Source organism: Chamaea fasciata, unplaced genomic scaffold (genome assembly GCF_029207755.1).
Source record: "Chamaea fasciata isolate MVZ Bird 193981 ecotype frontalis unplaced genomic scaffold, bChaFas1.0.hap1 SCAF_5, whole genome shotgun sequence".
In the NCBI taxonomy this organism is placed as follows: domain Eukaryota; kingdom Metazoa; phylum Chordata; class Aves; order Passeriformes; family Sylviidae; genus Chamaea; species Chamaea fasciata.
Genome location: NW_027094090.1, coordinates 52,539,463 through 52,554,413, shown reverse-complemented (window position 1 = coordinate 52,554,413; position 14,951 = coordinate 52,539,463). Strand labels below are relative to the sequence as shown.

The 14,951-nt window shown below is 40.6% G+C and overlaps 1 protein-coding gene across 4 annotated transcripts in view; it reads left to right on the top strand.

Moving 5' to 3' along the window:
* The window catches only part of MPPED1 (metallophosphoesterase domain containing 1), a 61,888-nt gene extending 47,511 nt beyond the window's left edge, over nucleotides 1-14,377 (top strand). For all 4 annotated transcript variants that reach the window (XM_066183681.1, XM_066183680.1, XM_066183679.1 and 1 more), the window contains exons 5-7: nucleotides 1,837-1,952; nucleotides 6,451-6,564; nucleotides 10,034-14,377. In XM_066183681.1, the coding sequence (XP_066039778.1) occupies nucleotides 1,837-1,952; nucleotides 6,451-6,564; nucleotides 10,034-10,152 (349 nt within the window). In that variant the 3' untranslated portion in view covers nucleotides 10,153-14,377. The remainder of the gene's footprint in view (nucleotides 1-1,836; nucleotides 1,953-6,450; nucleotides 6,565-10,033) is intronic.
* Nucleotides 14,378-14,951: the final 574 nt, after the last annotated feature.

Here is a 14,951-nt window from a genome sequence, read left to right as displayed (position 1 = left end):
AGTGCTGTATATTTTTACAAAGCCTTGGCCTTCTGTAATATTGAAGCACCTCACAAACTTCAGGTTTTTGATTTTTTAGGCATTCTTATGTGGTAAAAATAATTTCCTTATCTCAGTGGTGAGCTGAATGTAAGGAGGAGCAGATCCATCCCCACAGAGCTTGTGTGGTTGCTGTGTGGCAATGTCACATGATGACATTGCTGGTACCTTGCTGCACAATAAGCCATTTGGGAAAATCCCATAATTAATTAGGAAAAGATCTCTGAGATGATTGAGTCCAGCCATAAACTTGACACCACTAAATCATGTCTGTAAGCACCACATCTACACATTTTTTAAATGCTTCCAGGCATGGTGACTTAGCCACCTGACCTATCACTGAAGAATTATTCCCAATATCCAATCTAAACCTCTCCTGGTACAACTTTAGGCCATTTCCTCTTGTCCTACTGGTTGTTACCTGAGAGAAGAGACCCAATTCCCACCTTGCTAAGACCTCCTTTCAGGAAATTTTGGAGAGATAAGGTCTCCCCTGAGCCATCCTCTAGATTCTGGCAGCAGGAAGGTGAGGAAAGGCTGCTTGGAATGTTGAACGGGTAACCGGAAAAGCATGAGTTTATGGCCTGATGTAAGGATGTGTCTTTTTCTTAGCCAGCTGCCTTGCCCTGAGCAACGTTACTCAGAACAAGATTTGTGCCTCACTGCTAGTGCTGTTAGTATCTCTCCTTCACACACCTTCTTCACCTCCCTCATCACATCACAGCTTCTGGAGGCTGGGACATGTATTTCTGGTCCTGGTAGCAGATGTTCAAAGTTTCACCTTTTTTTTTTTCCCCTGGGATACCTGTTTCTCAAGACCCTGGTTATCCAGGGCATGCGATGAAGAGGCAGGGGATGAGAAAGAAAGCCTTCCAGTCATCAATAGTTGAGCCTCTTTTTGTCTGTGGAAGAAAAACATTTTGTTCATTGTTCTTCAAATATGGGTATGGCCACAAGACGTCAGTCAAAAAATTATTAAAACTTCCAACCTAGAACTAACCCCTCAATTTTATGACCTAGAATTGGAGCCTAGTCAGCAAGACATAATTTAACACTGTGATATAATTGCTGTGAAATATAGTTTTTTAATCAATGGGATAGCAAGATACAGATAAATTATATTCTGACTGGCAGTGTTACTGTCCTGCTGCTCTGTGATGAGCTGCTCCATAAGTATATTTTAAAAAAATATAAATGCCTGTCTGATAAGGAATCCTGAATATGGAAAGTCTTAAAAGCAAGTCAGCACACCAGAGGACAGAAGAAATTTGTGTGTAAGAGAAGCAGCAGCATTCTTGTTCTGATGGGATGTATCCAATTAGGGAAAAAAAGCAGCAGAGATGATGTCTCTGACTTTGGAGCAGGATCTGTCATGGTGCCAAGGTCTGTCCTTGCCCAGCTGGTCATAGGCTAAGGGCCAAACATGCTGGGAGCCAATGTGAAACATAAATCACATGGAGGTGTCTGAGACAGCTGTTCTTCTAAATGTTGTGAGAGTCAGCGTGATAATCCACACATGGAGATCTTGGTATCCAGAGCTTGTAAGTAGTTGGAGCAATACTGTGAATATTTTACTGTATGCTGTCTACTGAAAGTGGCGAGGACTGCACGTATTTGCCATACAAGTTAAACAACACTGCTTGTCTGGAAAGACGGGATTACTGTGCACACAAAGAAGAAAATGAATGCTATTTGTGTCTCCAAATTCCATGGTAGTAAAGAGTCAACCTCAGTACTTTAATTAGATAACCAGTACATGGAAGTAGCACTGAAGACATTCTCCTCCTCTCTTGGCAGGCAACCTTGGTTTTATGGCTGGGGCTTTAATCTTCCACGAGGCCAAGCACTATTAGAGAAATGGAACCTTATTCCAGATGGAATAGATATTCTTATAACACATGGACCACCTCTCGGTAAGAAAATAATGGTGCTATTAGCTCTGTATTTCACATGATTATATGGTAAGTGATGGCTCTCCTTAGAAAAAGAGTGCAATCCTGACTCACAAAAGTCAAGAGCAACATGCATACTGATTTCAGCAGCACCAGGACTTGAGCTTATGATTACTCATGATACCTCCACTCAATGGCAGGGAATTGAATAATGGTTTAAAAAATAAAATGTTGACACATAAAGCTATAATGAGTTTATTAAAAAGCAGGGTCTAGTTTTCATATGCACATGTCTAATCTGCCACTGGTGAAATTACTAGATTGAAAGCTTGGAGCCTGTTTGAAGAGAAATGGAGGATTAGGATCTTATTTTTTAATCACTTTCTCCCTGAATTGCTACTGCATTCTCCCACCGACAGGTACCCAGAATCTCCTTTTTCCGTCATCATGCTGACTTGGTGCACCTTCTGCCTCACAAACCCAGATGTTCCCCATTGTTTGCCTGTTCTTTGGAAAGGATGGTTGAATTGCTTATCTGTAATACAATTTGGCAACATGAACAGATCAAAAAGAAACAGTTTTGCATGTCTGTTTTTCAAATATTAATAGAGGTGATATAAAAGCTATCTATCTATAACTGATTTCTCATATTCCTAGAAAATTTTTACATTACCTTTGCTACAGAAATAATACAATCACACAAATTTGTCCATATTCAGTAAAGGCTTAAGGCTTTTAAGTTGTTTTCAATGTACTGAACATATAGAAGTCTATGTTTAATGTGACTGTGTGTTTGACTCTCACTAATTTAATAAATGGACATGAACAAGAAGATGTACTCAAGTGTTCTGCTGACACTTACTGTGCCTTGTGTGAAATGGAGGCAGTTGGTTTCTTTAAACCTTTAGATTTCCCAATTTCCTGAAGCTAAAACCCTCCTCTTCCACCCTTTCTTCTCTTTCAGAGCTTGGAGGAGAAAGTGTCTAAAGAGTTTGTGTTTTGTTTTCTTTAGAAAGACATGTTTGCATTCCACTGCTCACTAATCCTGGAGGAAAGCAGTTCTTTGTGAGCAGAGTTTCTCACAGTTAGGGGTGTGTGTTTTGATTCTTCACCTAAGTGGAGTCTCATGCCATGCCGTGGACTGATTTTAATATGAGCCTGTATTGTAAAAGTGGATGTCAGAAATTAAGTGTTTTTGGCTCTCAGATATCAGCTCCAAGCCATTGGTAGAGGGGTAATCCTTGCTGGGTGCAAGGCACAATGCTGTCTTTCATGCAGTTTTATTTATAAGTCATATTTAAAACTTTTTTCAGAAGCTTTTCAGCATTTTGAAAACCTCTTTTAAAGGCAGCTGACCAGCTTTAATACAATCCAACCCTCAGCTGACTGAAGATTCACTTGAAATCTAATGTTGGAAAGTGGAGAGATTCAACCACCTTGCTACTTCAGCCACCAGGCCTCTCCAGTAGCCTCAGGCATCAGCAGAGGGAGGAGGACCCCTAAAATGCACTGCAGAGCTGGCACTCAACAGACAGATTTTAGTGATAAATTTGATAGTAAATTTAATAATTGAAAAGTAAATTAATAATTGCAGTAATTCTGAGGAAGGGCCACCCGTCTCTAGTGCTTGTAATGGAATAATATGAATTCCCCTCATCTCCATGGCTCAGTATGTATTCTTTCTTTGTTTTTTTTTTTCTTTTAATTCTTTATCTTCAACCATCCCCCAAGAATTTACTTCTTTTTTTTTTTTTTAGAAGTTCCTGTTTCTTTGTCTCTCCTTCATTGATGCATTAATAGATGGCTCAGGCACAGAACCTTCTGCCTGAGGGCAGGAGCTGTTGGTCTCCCTGACACCCATGGCAACAAATATACGACACTTCAAAGAACTTAGCACTCTGCTCAGCTTACAGAACCACCTTATTGTGCAGCTCTGTCTGCAGACCTTTTGGGAGACAGGATCCTCCTTGGCTCTCCCAGCCAATTATTTTAACCAGAAAGCTCATTCCTGTTGTTCTGATCTTGGAACTCAGAACCTCTCTAGAGTTGTTCCTAATGCTCATAATTAGCAATAAGTCCTCTTGCAAATTCTGGGTTTTTTTCTCCAGCATGGCTGCCTAAATTCTGGCTATCATCTGTTCTCTGTGCTGCTTGCTCCTTCCCTCACTTCAAAAAAGTGTGCATCCTCCTGAACTAATTAATTCTACATTATTACATAGATTTGGAATTTTCTGATTTAGGTGTAGAAGCACCATGAAGAGTTAATGAACTTAGTTTTTCATATAGCCATGTAACAAAAATCCGAGTAATTTTTCTCTTGTTTTAGAGTAGTGCTTTGGGATGAAACCAGGGCAGGGATACATGGGAGATTCACGCAGGATGAGAAAAGAAGGGTTAAACCAGCTATTTTTGACCATTTTATTAGTAAACACTTTGTTATTACTAACAAAGATATGCAATATATTTCATAGCTTATGAAATATAGTATTTGTGATTACGGGGTCAGTGTTAATGCTCATTTCCGTATCAGCACATTTTTGTTTCCTAAAGATGCCCATTTATGATTCTTATATTTCTCTTCCAAAAGTTCACTTTTTTCTTTGTTTTTAATTTAATTTCACCTTTAAGTCTTCATTTGCAGCTGTCTGCTTGATAGTCTGTGACAAAGATTTATACTTTCCTGACAGCTGCAGAAACCTGTTTCAAGTAACCAAACATTAAAAAACCCCTAAGATGAACTCTAATTGTTAGCTAGGTGTAATCAATTATTCTTAGTTTGTGTAGTCAGGTGTACATAATAAGCTGCAAACATATGGGAAGGCTTCAGAAGGGTGATAATGCATGTAAACAAAAACATGTTCAACATAAATAATGCTTAATTTAATGGAGAAGTTAATTTTATGGATTTTTGTTTGTGAAGTTTTTGAAGTGGAAATACTTTTGGCTTTATGTTCACTGTAGACATTTTGACAATTAACTGTTTCAAATCATTTGAGTAATAAAACCTATGGCTATAATATGTTTACTCTGAAAAAAAAAAAAAAAAGGCAGTGGATTCACTAGGAGTGAGCATTGCTCAGTCTGATTGTAGTTCAGCATGGCTTTCCTTTTCTGCATCCCCTGACAGGTGCCAAACATCACGTTCAGACCTTTGGCCATGATCAGAACTTCCTCTTTTTGGCACCTAGGATACCCCATTCCCAATTTTTTTTTTTAATGAAAATTGAACTTAGCTCTCTGAGTAGCTATGAAACAAGTGCAAGCTTTTGCCATTTTGGTAAAACCTCACAGTTTGCTGAGCCCAGTTTTTGAGCACTGGCAGGTAAAGAGGTATTTCTCAACGTGTGAGCTAACACTGAAGCTCTAGCAAATCGGAGAGTTTTTCTAAGAGCTTGAATACCACACTTCTGGTCTTTTAAACAGTTGGTTGGCTGCTTAGCCATGCTTGAGTGGACATCAAAAGTAAATGTATGAAAACCAGGTCCAGGTTCTGTACTTCAGGCTGAAAGCACAATATATTCACACTACTGCAGCAAATCCAAGAGATGCAAAGCTATGACAGGCACACAGGGAAAATACCAGAACATCATAATAAAAGCAGGAAGATTTTATCTTTTAGGTTTCCAAATTTGAGCCTGATGAAAATGACTGAACAATAGAAAGAAAACAGATTGGTTGTTACAAACACTCCAATACAACATCCTCCTTATACTACTACTTGGAAGGAAACATGAGACTTCAGTTGGCAGTAAACATCCCCCTGCAGTAATTTTAGACAAAGAGGCAAGTTGATGTAACATTTCTCTCTATTTTCATGAGAAATACATTTTTACACAATTTTTGTGCAAGTAAATGCTGCACTTTAATACATAATCTGAAAAAGGCCTGAGTTTCTCTTCCTATCTGAGATCTATCAGTTTAGGCAAGTGGGGCTTTCTGTGCCATGAAGTGGTTTAACTCAAGGATGTTATTTTTTGGGCATGTAGTGAATTCCTCACCTGAGCTCCACTATTGTAGGATTCAATGGGATAACAATATAGTTGTAGTATTGTCAGCACATATTCCATTACATGGGTTCAAGTATTCAGTCTAAAAAAGTAGGTCCCAGGACTGGTATTAAATAGTTAAATGTTCTTTTAAATTCTTTAGAGGTTAATTTTGGACTTACTGCTCTTTACACCTCATTCTCTTCAGGAAGAAAAATGGGTAAAGCATTGAGTTATCCCATTAACAACAGTGCAAAAAATGCTTTGATTGCAGTGATTATTTTTATTCTTTGAAAAACAACCCAAAAGAGTTTTCATGGTCCTTTTAATCCAGATGTGCTTTTATGGTTTTCCACCAGTATTTTTCTGTCCTTCCTCTTCTGCTTACCAAGGCAGACACAGCTTTTGCCATTTCAGTTCTTCCGTGGCTGTTTGTGAAAAGCCATGAGACACAAAATCTCAAAAATGCTGTGTAGCAGCACAACTCTGTGGATTACCTGTCTTCTCTTAAAGCTTTCCTTTCTTTTCCAAAGGTTTTCTAGACTGGGTTCCTAAGAAAATGCAACGGGTGGGATGTGTGGAGCTGCTGAACACAGTCCAGAGACGAATACAGCCAAGGCTTCATGTTTTTGGACATATCCATGAAGGTCAGAACACATTTCTTTTTATATATATCTGCATTTAGAAACCACAAACAGAGAAGGCTTAACCAGCATTTTCAAACTTGAATGTCTGAACTGAAGCACTTCTAGAATTCAGATATATATTTAGCAGCATTTAGAGAGGAAATTGGATGATACCCACATTTCAAAACTTGCACTTGAGCTTATCTTTCATTTCCTACATCTATGAAACAGGTTGATGCTTCCTTCACAGGGATGAATACTGTGAATTTTAAAATAAGAACACAAGTCCAGTTGTTACAGAAAGTGACTAAATATTAGGATGGAGGGATTTTTTTTTCCTCAGCAGAATCTGTGCTTCACAATAATTCATGAAAGATGTCTGTGTCTCAGCTTCTGTGCTTGCAAAAGGGGTAGGTATGTTTTGGGCGGTGCTTCTAAGGCTTGGCCTTCAAGATTGTACAATAACAGTTGTACATCTCTCCCCATCATGTGTATATTAAATTGAAATCAAGAGGGATGTCACCACTGACTGGTGTAGAAGTTCCAAGATATTTATGGATGCGTTTTGTTGCTTTGACAGGGGAAACATTTTGTGCTCAGACAAAACAAGTGGTTCTATTGACTATTTGGTATTTAACTAGGAAAAAGAAATTACTTCCCTTCATACAAGCCAGGAAATGGTGACAGATACGCTCTGCTGAAGTCAGTGACAGCAGGAGTTCATCTCCAGGAAAAAGGAAAGGTAGATGCTGTCTGTCCTGTTCACAAAGCATGGCAGCAAGGCTTCAAGCAGTGCCCCCACCCCAAGCAGAAGGCAGTGGGCTGTGCAGGAGTGAACCATTGGCGTGCAAGCGTGTGTTATCAGCTGCTCAGTCTTTGGCAGTGTTAACTTACTGGCAGGAAAAGGTACCCCACAACTGCCAGTTTTCTGCTTCTGGGATTGCTCCAGCCTCTGCCGTAGGATCTCTGTGGATCTCACCAGTGCAGAGATGGAAAAACAGGAGGAGATGGTATTCAGATACTTCTGGTTTTGTGAAGAACCCTTCCCAAGATATCCCTCTATGACTTGCTGCTGGGGGCTTTCACCATGGCACATTAGAAGTGACATTGCTGGTGGTGTAATATTAATGGATAAGATGTTCAGATCATTATTTTATAGCTCAAGGATTAGGTCCATTCTTCTCATGTGTCTCATGTGCAGTGGCCTGTTAATGCCTGGTTAATGTCCGAAGTGCTGTTAAATCACAGAGTAAACAAATAATGCTGCTAGAGCAGTCTTTGACATTCCAACCAAGAGAGCTGGTGAATACAGTTCAAACTCTCTGTCATTTCAGAAATTGTAAACCAAGAGGGTTGCAGGGAATATAAGCAAACAGCAAGCCATGAAGCTTCAGACAGGTAAACAAAATCACATCTGCTAAAACCAAGCCCAGCCTTGGCTCTCGAGGGAAGAGAATGGCACCTCCATAGAATGGTAAATCCTGTGAATTAATGTAGTTGGCACAGTAGGTATCAAAATACAGAAATAAGGTACTCTTCCTGTTAACTATCATAATTTAGAGAAAACAAATGGGGAACAGCAGAGCCTGTTTTTCAGTGGGATGCTAAATCTCTGCAGAGGAGAATTCCCATTGCAGGCAGCCTGTGCAAACGAAGCTGCACTTTGTAAAGAGAATGCATGATTTGAACAGATGAGTTCTTCCTCTGAGTGAGCATAGCTACTTCTGCAGCAGCCATTTACTGAACATCTGGGGGGAAGAAGTGCTTATAAGAGATGTTTCTTCCCTATTCCCTCTCTGCACTACCATGTCTGCCAAAAAATATCTCTGCACATGGGCTTGCTGCTGATCCACCCATGGAAGGGACAAGCAGCATGGCAGGGGCTCTGGCTAAAATTCTGGTTCTCTCATTATAGCCAGCACTCCACTGAGGTCATGGCTAAGGCAACTCTGCTGGCAGTGGGACAGGAGGGAAAGCTGCGCATTAGGAATCTTCTAGCAAAAGGAGTTGTCAGCAGGCTGATTCTGTTCTCTCCAAACATGTAGCCGAGGAGACACAAAGTCCCAGCCGCGGTGCTGACTGTCCTTCGTGCATTTTATGTTTTCCTCAGAACAGTTATTCTGTGGCAGACAGAAAGGGATTTACAGAAATGCCTGTGACAGGAACCTGAAAGAGTTTTCTTCCGTCCCTGGTCCCTAATTATACTGTGTTTTTTTTCTATGGAGGTGCAGGAAGCCCTGCATTATTCAGGGTGTTTTAAGGAACCAAAAAGAAAGGAATTTGGCTACTGTTTCTTTGTTTGCAAATTATGCAATTTTCAGGGCTCTGAAAGACACAAAATTGCATTCAGAAAAAACATAGGGTCCTCAGTACCTAGGATTTGAATAGCTAGAACTCAGTGTATGTATAGCAATGAATAGATTTCACTATTAACTTTATGAAAGGTGAGATTGAATCTTAGCACCTGCTTTCTACCAGGTGATTTCCCCAAAATCATGTATTTCTGCTGATGAATGCAGTTCTTCATATTGATGATAATATTTCAGTGAAAGTTTCCAGCATTAAGCTTTTAGCTTTCATATAATCAAGCTTATGTTTTTTTTCCTAGTGATTCATCAAATATTTTTGACAATGGAGAGTGTGTCTGCTTTTTCATAGCTGTCAAAGGGCTTCTTCTTCACTTTCTGAAACAGCATTTCACTGTACTTCTACAGGCAGTACAGCTGGAAGTTTGGTTTTCTGCAGATTTAACTCTGAAATTGTTTGCCTTGGGTGTCTAGCCAGACATGAAATGTAGCTGAAGCTTTTTCACCACTGGTGAGACACACGGATGTGTGTGTTCTGCTGTGGAAATGTTCTGCTGGTTTAGGGTGTGAATTCACCTTGTTTGTCAGACAATGCATTCAATAATAAAGCAATTTTTTCTTAGCCTGGGCAGGCATTTTAGTGCCTTTCCATCAAGTTTGGTCAACAAGTTCAAAGACATTGCAAGAAGAGGTTCCTACTACAGATGCACATACACGTGTACTGGCCTCAGTCAAGCAATGCTTTTTCTTCACTGGTTGCTTAAAGGATGTTCAATAAAGGGCAGGAAAAAAAGGTGGGGAGATTAAAATTGCCCAGAGTTTTCTGCACTGATGACTGCAAGCCACAATGATCAGAAGGATCCTTTTGAAAACTAAAAAGATTTTAAGAGAGAAATCTCCGCAGAGGAAAGCATCTGTCTTTCTAAGGAGGTTTACTGAGCTGGCTGCCAGAGATAATAGCTACTGGGGTCCAGTTTGCTCTTCTTACAGAATTTTAAAAGTTTTGCTGTAGGACAAAGATGGTATTGATTCAGGGAACATTTACATTTTGCACAGAGAGAATTTTTAATTTCCTTCTGAGTAATAAAAAATGTGTCGCATATCATTGTGTGATAAAGGTAATTAAAAAATAAAGAAGATAATAAGGAATAATGAGAGTAACCAGAATTTTTCTTCCTTTGTAGGTTATGGTGTCATGGCTGATGGAACCACCACCTATGTGAATGCATCTGTGTGCACTGTGAACTACCAGCCACTTAATCCGCCTATAGTTATTGACTTACCTACTCCAAGGAATACATGATTATAATGAGGATTTAAAGTTGTACCCAACACATTAGCAACTTTATATTGCTGGCTGAGAATCCCAATAGGGAACCATTCAACAAAAAAAGCAAAATCCTTCTTTTTTTCCCTGCTAGCTCTTCACAGATAAATTTAGAGTAACAAAAGTGGACAAGGAACAATGACATTTTGGTGCCAGAAACAGATTAAAGACTAACATTTCACCATTAAAATGTTTGTGAACACAGAAAAGTGAATGCATTCCACATATATATATATACATATATATATATCTATATATATATATATATCTAGTAGGGGCTTTTGTACATACCGTATATTGGACTTATTAAAAGAACGATGTCTTTCAAAGGAGTGTTTCTTTAAGAAAGTTTGCAGTTTAAACATAAGTGTTTAGACTAGGATTTCCTCATTTCAGATGTTTTCCAGTGAGCTCTTGGTAAAGTAAAAATGATGGTAAAGATATTTTCCCTTAATCAACCTGGCAAATATAAAAGATGGTGCACAAATGACCAGTCACAGGAGGAAAGCTATTTCTCTGAATCCTCCAGGTCTAAGTCTTTGCATCTATTCAAAACCAATGCAATAGAGGCCCTAATTCACTGTACTGAAATGAAGTTTTACTACATCTGGCATTACAGATGGCAAGGGAAATGGTACATATTGCCAGCATGCTGTAAACAGCTCAACATTCAAGAAGGGAGACTGTGTTAAGTGCAGTATAAACTCAGGAATTTGTAACCTGGCCTCGCCTATTCCAAAAAAAAAAAAAAGAAAAAAAAAAAAGAAAAAAAAAAAAAGATGACATTTCCCTTAAAAAAAAAAAAAAGTAAAAATATAACTGTGTTTTCATATGGTAAAGCGATATGTGATTGTATTTAGGGAAAAAAGAAAGAGAAAAAGCCTGCAAAGAGCCCACCCAATGATCAGTAATGGTATTTTAAATAAAACCCACTGGGACCATTGGTTTAAAACCTGCTAATGGGACATGCAGACAATGATGAGATTACTGGTTTGAATTCGGCCCTGGTCAGGAGTGGTTAAATGTCATTGTGATCATTTTGCCCTTGGGAAACATAGATGTCAAGGGGAAGGCATCAACCCAAGGTGTAGTTCAGGCACTCGCTTTTGCGTGGCTGTGAGTAATGGGTACACACCAAAGTGTGCAGAGCCGAGGCCACCTCAGGAGACCTGGTACTGCTGTTTGCCCACTCATGGACTCTGCTGAGACAGGCCCAGCACAAACCCAGTAGAAATCCATCTGTTGTGTTGCCTTTGGCACCAGGCAAAGCAGGGGGCGTGTCAGGAGCTGGTTGGGATGGTCCACAGCCACGGTACCGCCCGTGCAGCTCTCCTGCAGTGTTAGCAGAGGTATTGAAGTTGTTGGATTTCAGTCCTCTCCTAGGCAGAAGCTTAAGAATTGATAACAAAGTCACCAAAAAACCCAGGGCTTCAGACATGTCCTGCAAGAAATGGATTTTTTCTTTGAACTAACAAACATGTCCTTTTGACTTGATGGAGATAATTTAACTGCTGTATTCTGAATGTGGACATCCTGAATTCGGGGCTGACAGCATCTAGACATTAATCTTGTTCACACACATTGGGCAGACCACAGCACTGCCAGCTCAGAGTTGGTTGCAGCTCTGTGCATTCGCCCACACCTGCACACATGCATTGGAGAATTGTGTGTGTTACATGGATGTAAATGTGAGTTGTATGTAGCAGCTGCATGTACTTTATACACATAAACAATTTAAAATACCTGTGTTGCAAAACCAGGCCATGTGAGCTTCGACTTTGAGCAAGGTGGGCACAATCTCTGCTTTTCACTGGCTTCCCACGTGCAGCAGATTTTCCAGGTGCTGCCTGGAGCTGAGACATTCAAGCCCAGTAACTGACTCATGCTGTGGACCCACATGAAGCCACCAGACCCCCAGAAAACATGACAAGACACAGGTCTGTCATTTCTTGCAATCTGTTGGGTGACCATGTGTCTAAACTAATGTGCTGCTTTTCTTTTCCTGAAAAAAAAAACCATAACAAGTGTTGACACCTGCAACTGGTTTTTGGGTGAATGGTTCACAAGTGCATGAACAGTCTGCCATTAATTCAGTTGGGGCCACTTTTGTCAGAGCTACTGATGTAGAAATTTCAGGATCAGCTCCTAAATCAGTAAGAACTGAAATTCATAGCTGAATATGAACTCCTGTCATTATTGGGAAGATGAACGATAGCGTGTAGTTAGAATAAAAGTGGCTTAGCTAGTCACAATTCAAGTGGTTTGCAACAAATGTGGCAGGAAATTGGCTGCATGTTAAAGTCTGAAATGTTTACATTCGCTCACGGCACTTAAATGTTAAAGTGAAGGGAAGAGGTCCTTTTATTAGCCTCAGCAAAATTTCTATGTCAACCATAAAATATTATCTTAAAAATAATTTTTCCTAAGGTATCTTCCAAATACTGTGTATTTTTATGTGGAAAGGATATGAAAGCAACTGTTACTTCAAAATATCATTTAAAGTACTTGAGGTATGAAAGCTTAAAGATTATTTAATCATTTTGGCATAACTTGAGTGTTGTAATTTTTGGTCAAGCATGTTAGAAAAATAAAGTCTTAAAAAAACCCAAAAAACCTCCCACACAACAAAAAATGAGGTCTCTTAATGTCCAGCTCATATGATCAGCTTCAAGTTGCGAGGACTGTCATCTCCTGGGGTAGGAGCCAGGTGTCCCAGGTGAGACATTAAAGTTGCTATGGAGGGGAGTCAGCAGAGGGGGTGCCCTGCTCTGTCCCCCCACATCTCCTGCAGAGGGTAACGAGCTTGAGGCTGGGGTTGCAGAGAGAGGGGAAAACAGCAACCACTGTCTGTAATGGATGTATTTTGATGGGTGAGTGTGCCAAGTGTGTCTAGGAGGCAGGGAAAAGCTACAGAGGGAGTGACGCAGCACAGCTCTGGAGAGGTCGGGAACTGGGATGCTATCCTTTGGGAGTGGGCAGCCATTGGGGAAAGTTCCTGCTCTGAGCTGGGTGTAGGGATACATCTTCGCAGAGAGGGAGGTTAAGGCCAGGTGAATATTTTTATTTTAACTTTGTGGGGACGAAAAGACCCGAATTTCTGATCTACCTCAGATAAGGGAGGCCATGAAAAGGAAGATTTCCACAAATGTGGCTGTGCCATTGTCAGCTCTATTTAAATTTGGGATGCCCTCTCAAGTAATTTCCTGCCCCACCTCCCCATTGCTGACCTTCACTGATATTTATCCAGGTAGCAGTCCTCCTGAAGGAAGGTGTGCTGGTTTGTATCACTAAGACGTGCATTCCCATCCCCAGGCAGAATTGTTGGCTGAGATTAATTCTGGTTCATTTCAGCAGTGAATAGGGGAGATATCACTGCACGTCAATGAAAAGAAAAGATGACAAGATTATTTTTACCTCCCTCAGTCACATACGGCTGAGGATGTGAAATGTTCCTTGACTAGAAGGAGGGAGCAGGCTGGAACTCAGTACCCACCCAAGCAGCTGCTTTTGGTGCCCCAGGAAGGATCAAAAACCCTGTCTCAGGGTCATGCTGGGGGCACAGCAGGTGGGAAGGTGCTCTGGTCTTGCTGCAGGAGGGAGCCGGAGGAGACAAGAAGTGGTTTGTCTTTTCCAAGTCACTGACTGCTGCCAACAGTCAATGCAAATACTTCAGAGGAAGGAGGAATGAGACATCCCTTAGAAGGCAATTTTTGGAATAATCTGCCCATGGGGATCTTTGCCCCCCCTCCCATTTATTGCTGTTTGCGTGAAAATTTCTCTCTTAAAACCCATATTATTGCTTTCTGCTCAAATAACTCACACAGAGCAAATATAACTGCAAATGGTCGTTCCTTTCAGGTACATTCCTGTCCCTTTCTTGCAAGTCTCTCTGCATCTGCGATTTTAGTGATATTTTGGAACAGGGAGCACCCTGGATGATTATGCACAGTGCATTAGAACAACAGTATTTCACTTATCCCTGGACATGTGCTGATGCTTGGGTTTATTGACTGTCCCTTTGTTCTCTTTTTATGTGAAAAGTGAAAATAGGACTACTTACACACACCTCTTTGGTGCCATTTGTTATTTTCTATATTGGCCATTATGTTGCTTTTTACTCACTTCATCTAGAAATTAAAATAATTTCAATTCTAGCTAGACTCTTTTTCTAACTCCCTTGTTTTCCCATCTTGGAAATGCTCTCCTCCTTTCCTTTTGATGTGTCATTTGGGAGTTGGTGAGAGGCAGCAGTGCTAGAAGAGGACCTCCTCTTCCTTCCTATCCGAGCATTTAGACACAGCTCTCTACTACTTTCTCTCCTGACTTTTATCCAGTATCTTCATTTGTTTAGGAGTTTTTGGGATTATTGTATATATTTTTAACCCCCAGTGGTGAGCTGCCTATGGGCCTAGCTGGGTTTTCTCTTCAAGAGGGGAGAAGTGATCTGGACTTACCACAATCATCACCCCTTCCTCTCAGGGAGACTTACCCAGGCTGTGTCTGTGCTGGGGATCTTCTTCCCCCTCTCTGGCCTGTTCCCCTGGCTTTGGTGGTGCCCTTGGCAATTCTCATCATCCCTGGTCGGGCTTTGCTGCTGGAGGGTAGCTCATCCTCTATGTGTGGGGAGCTGAGGGTGCTACTGTGTGGAATAAGGTGCTGTGTGACATTGGCACAGCCCTCATCCTGCTTTTGGGGTTTTTGTTTCTTAGCTGCTGCCCAAACCATGACCCTTCCTTGCCTCCCGTGAATAGCTCTTCCACAAAGGTCTTGATCAA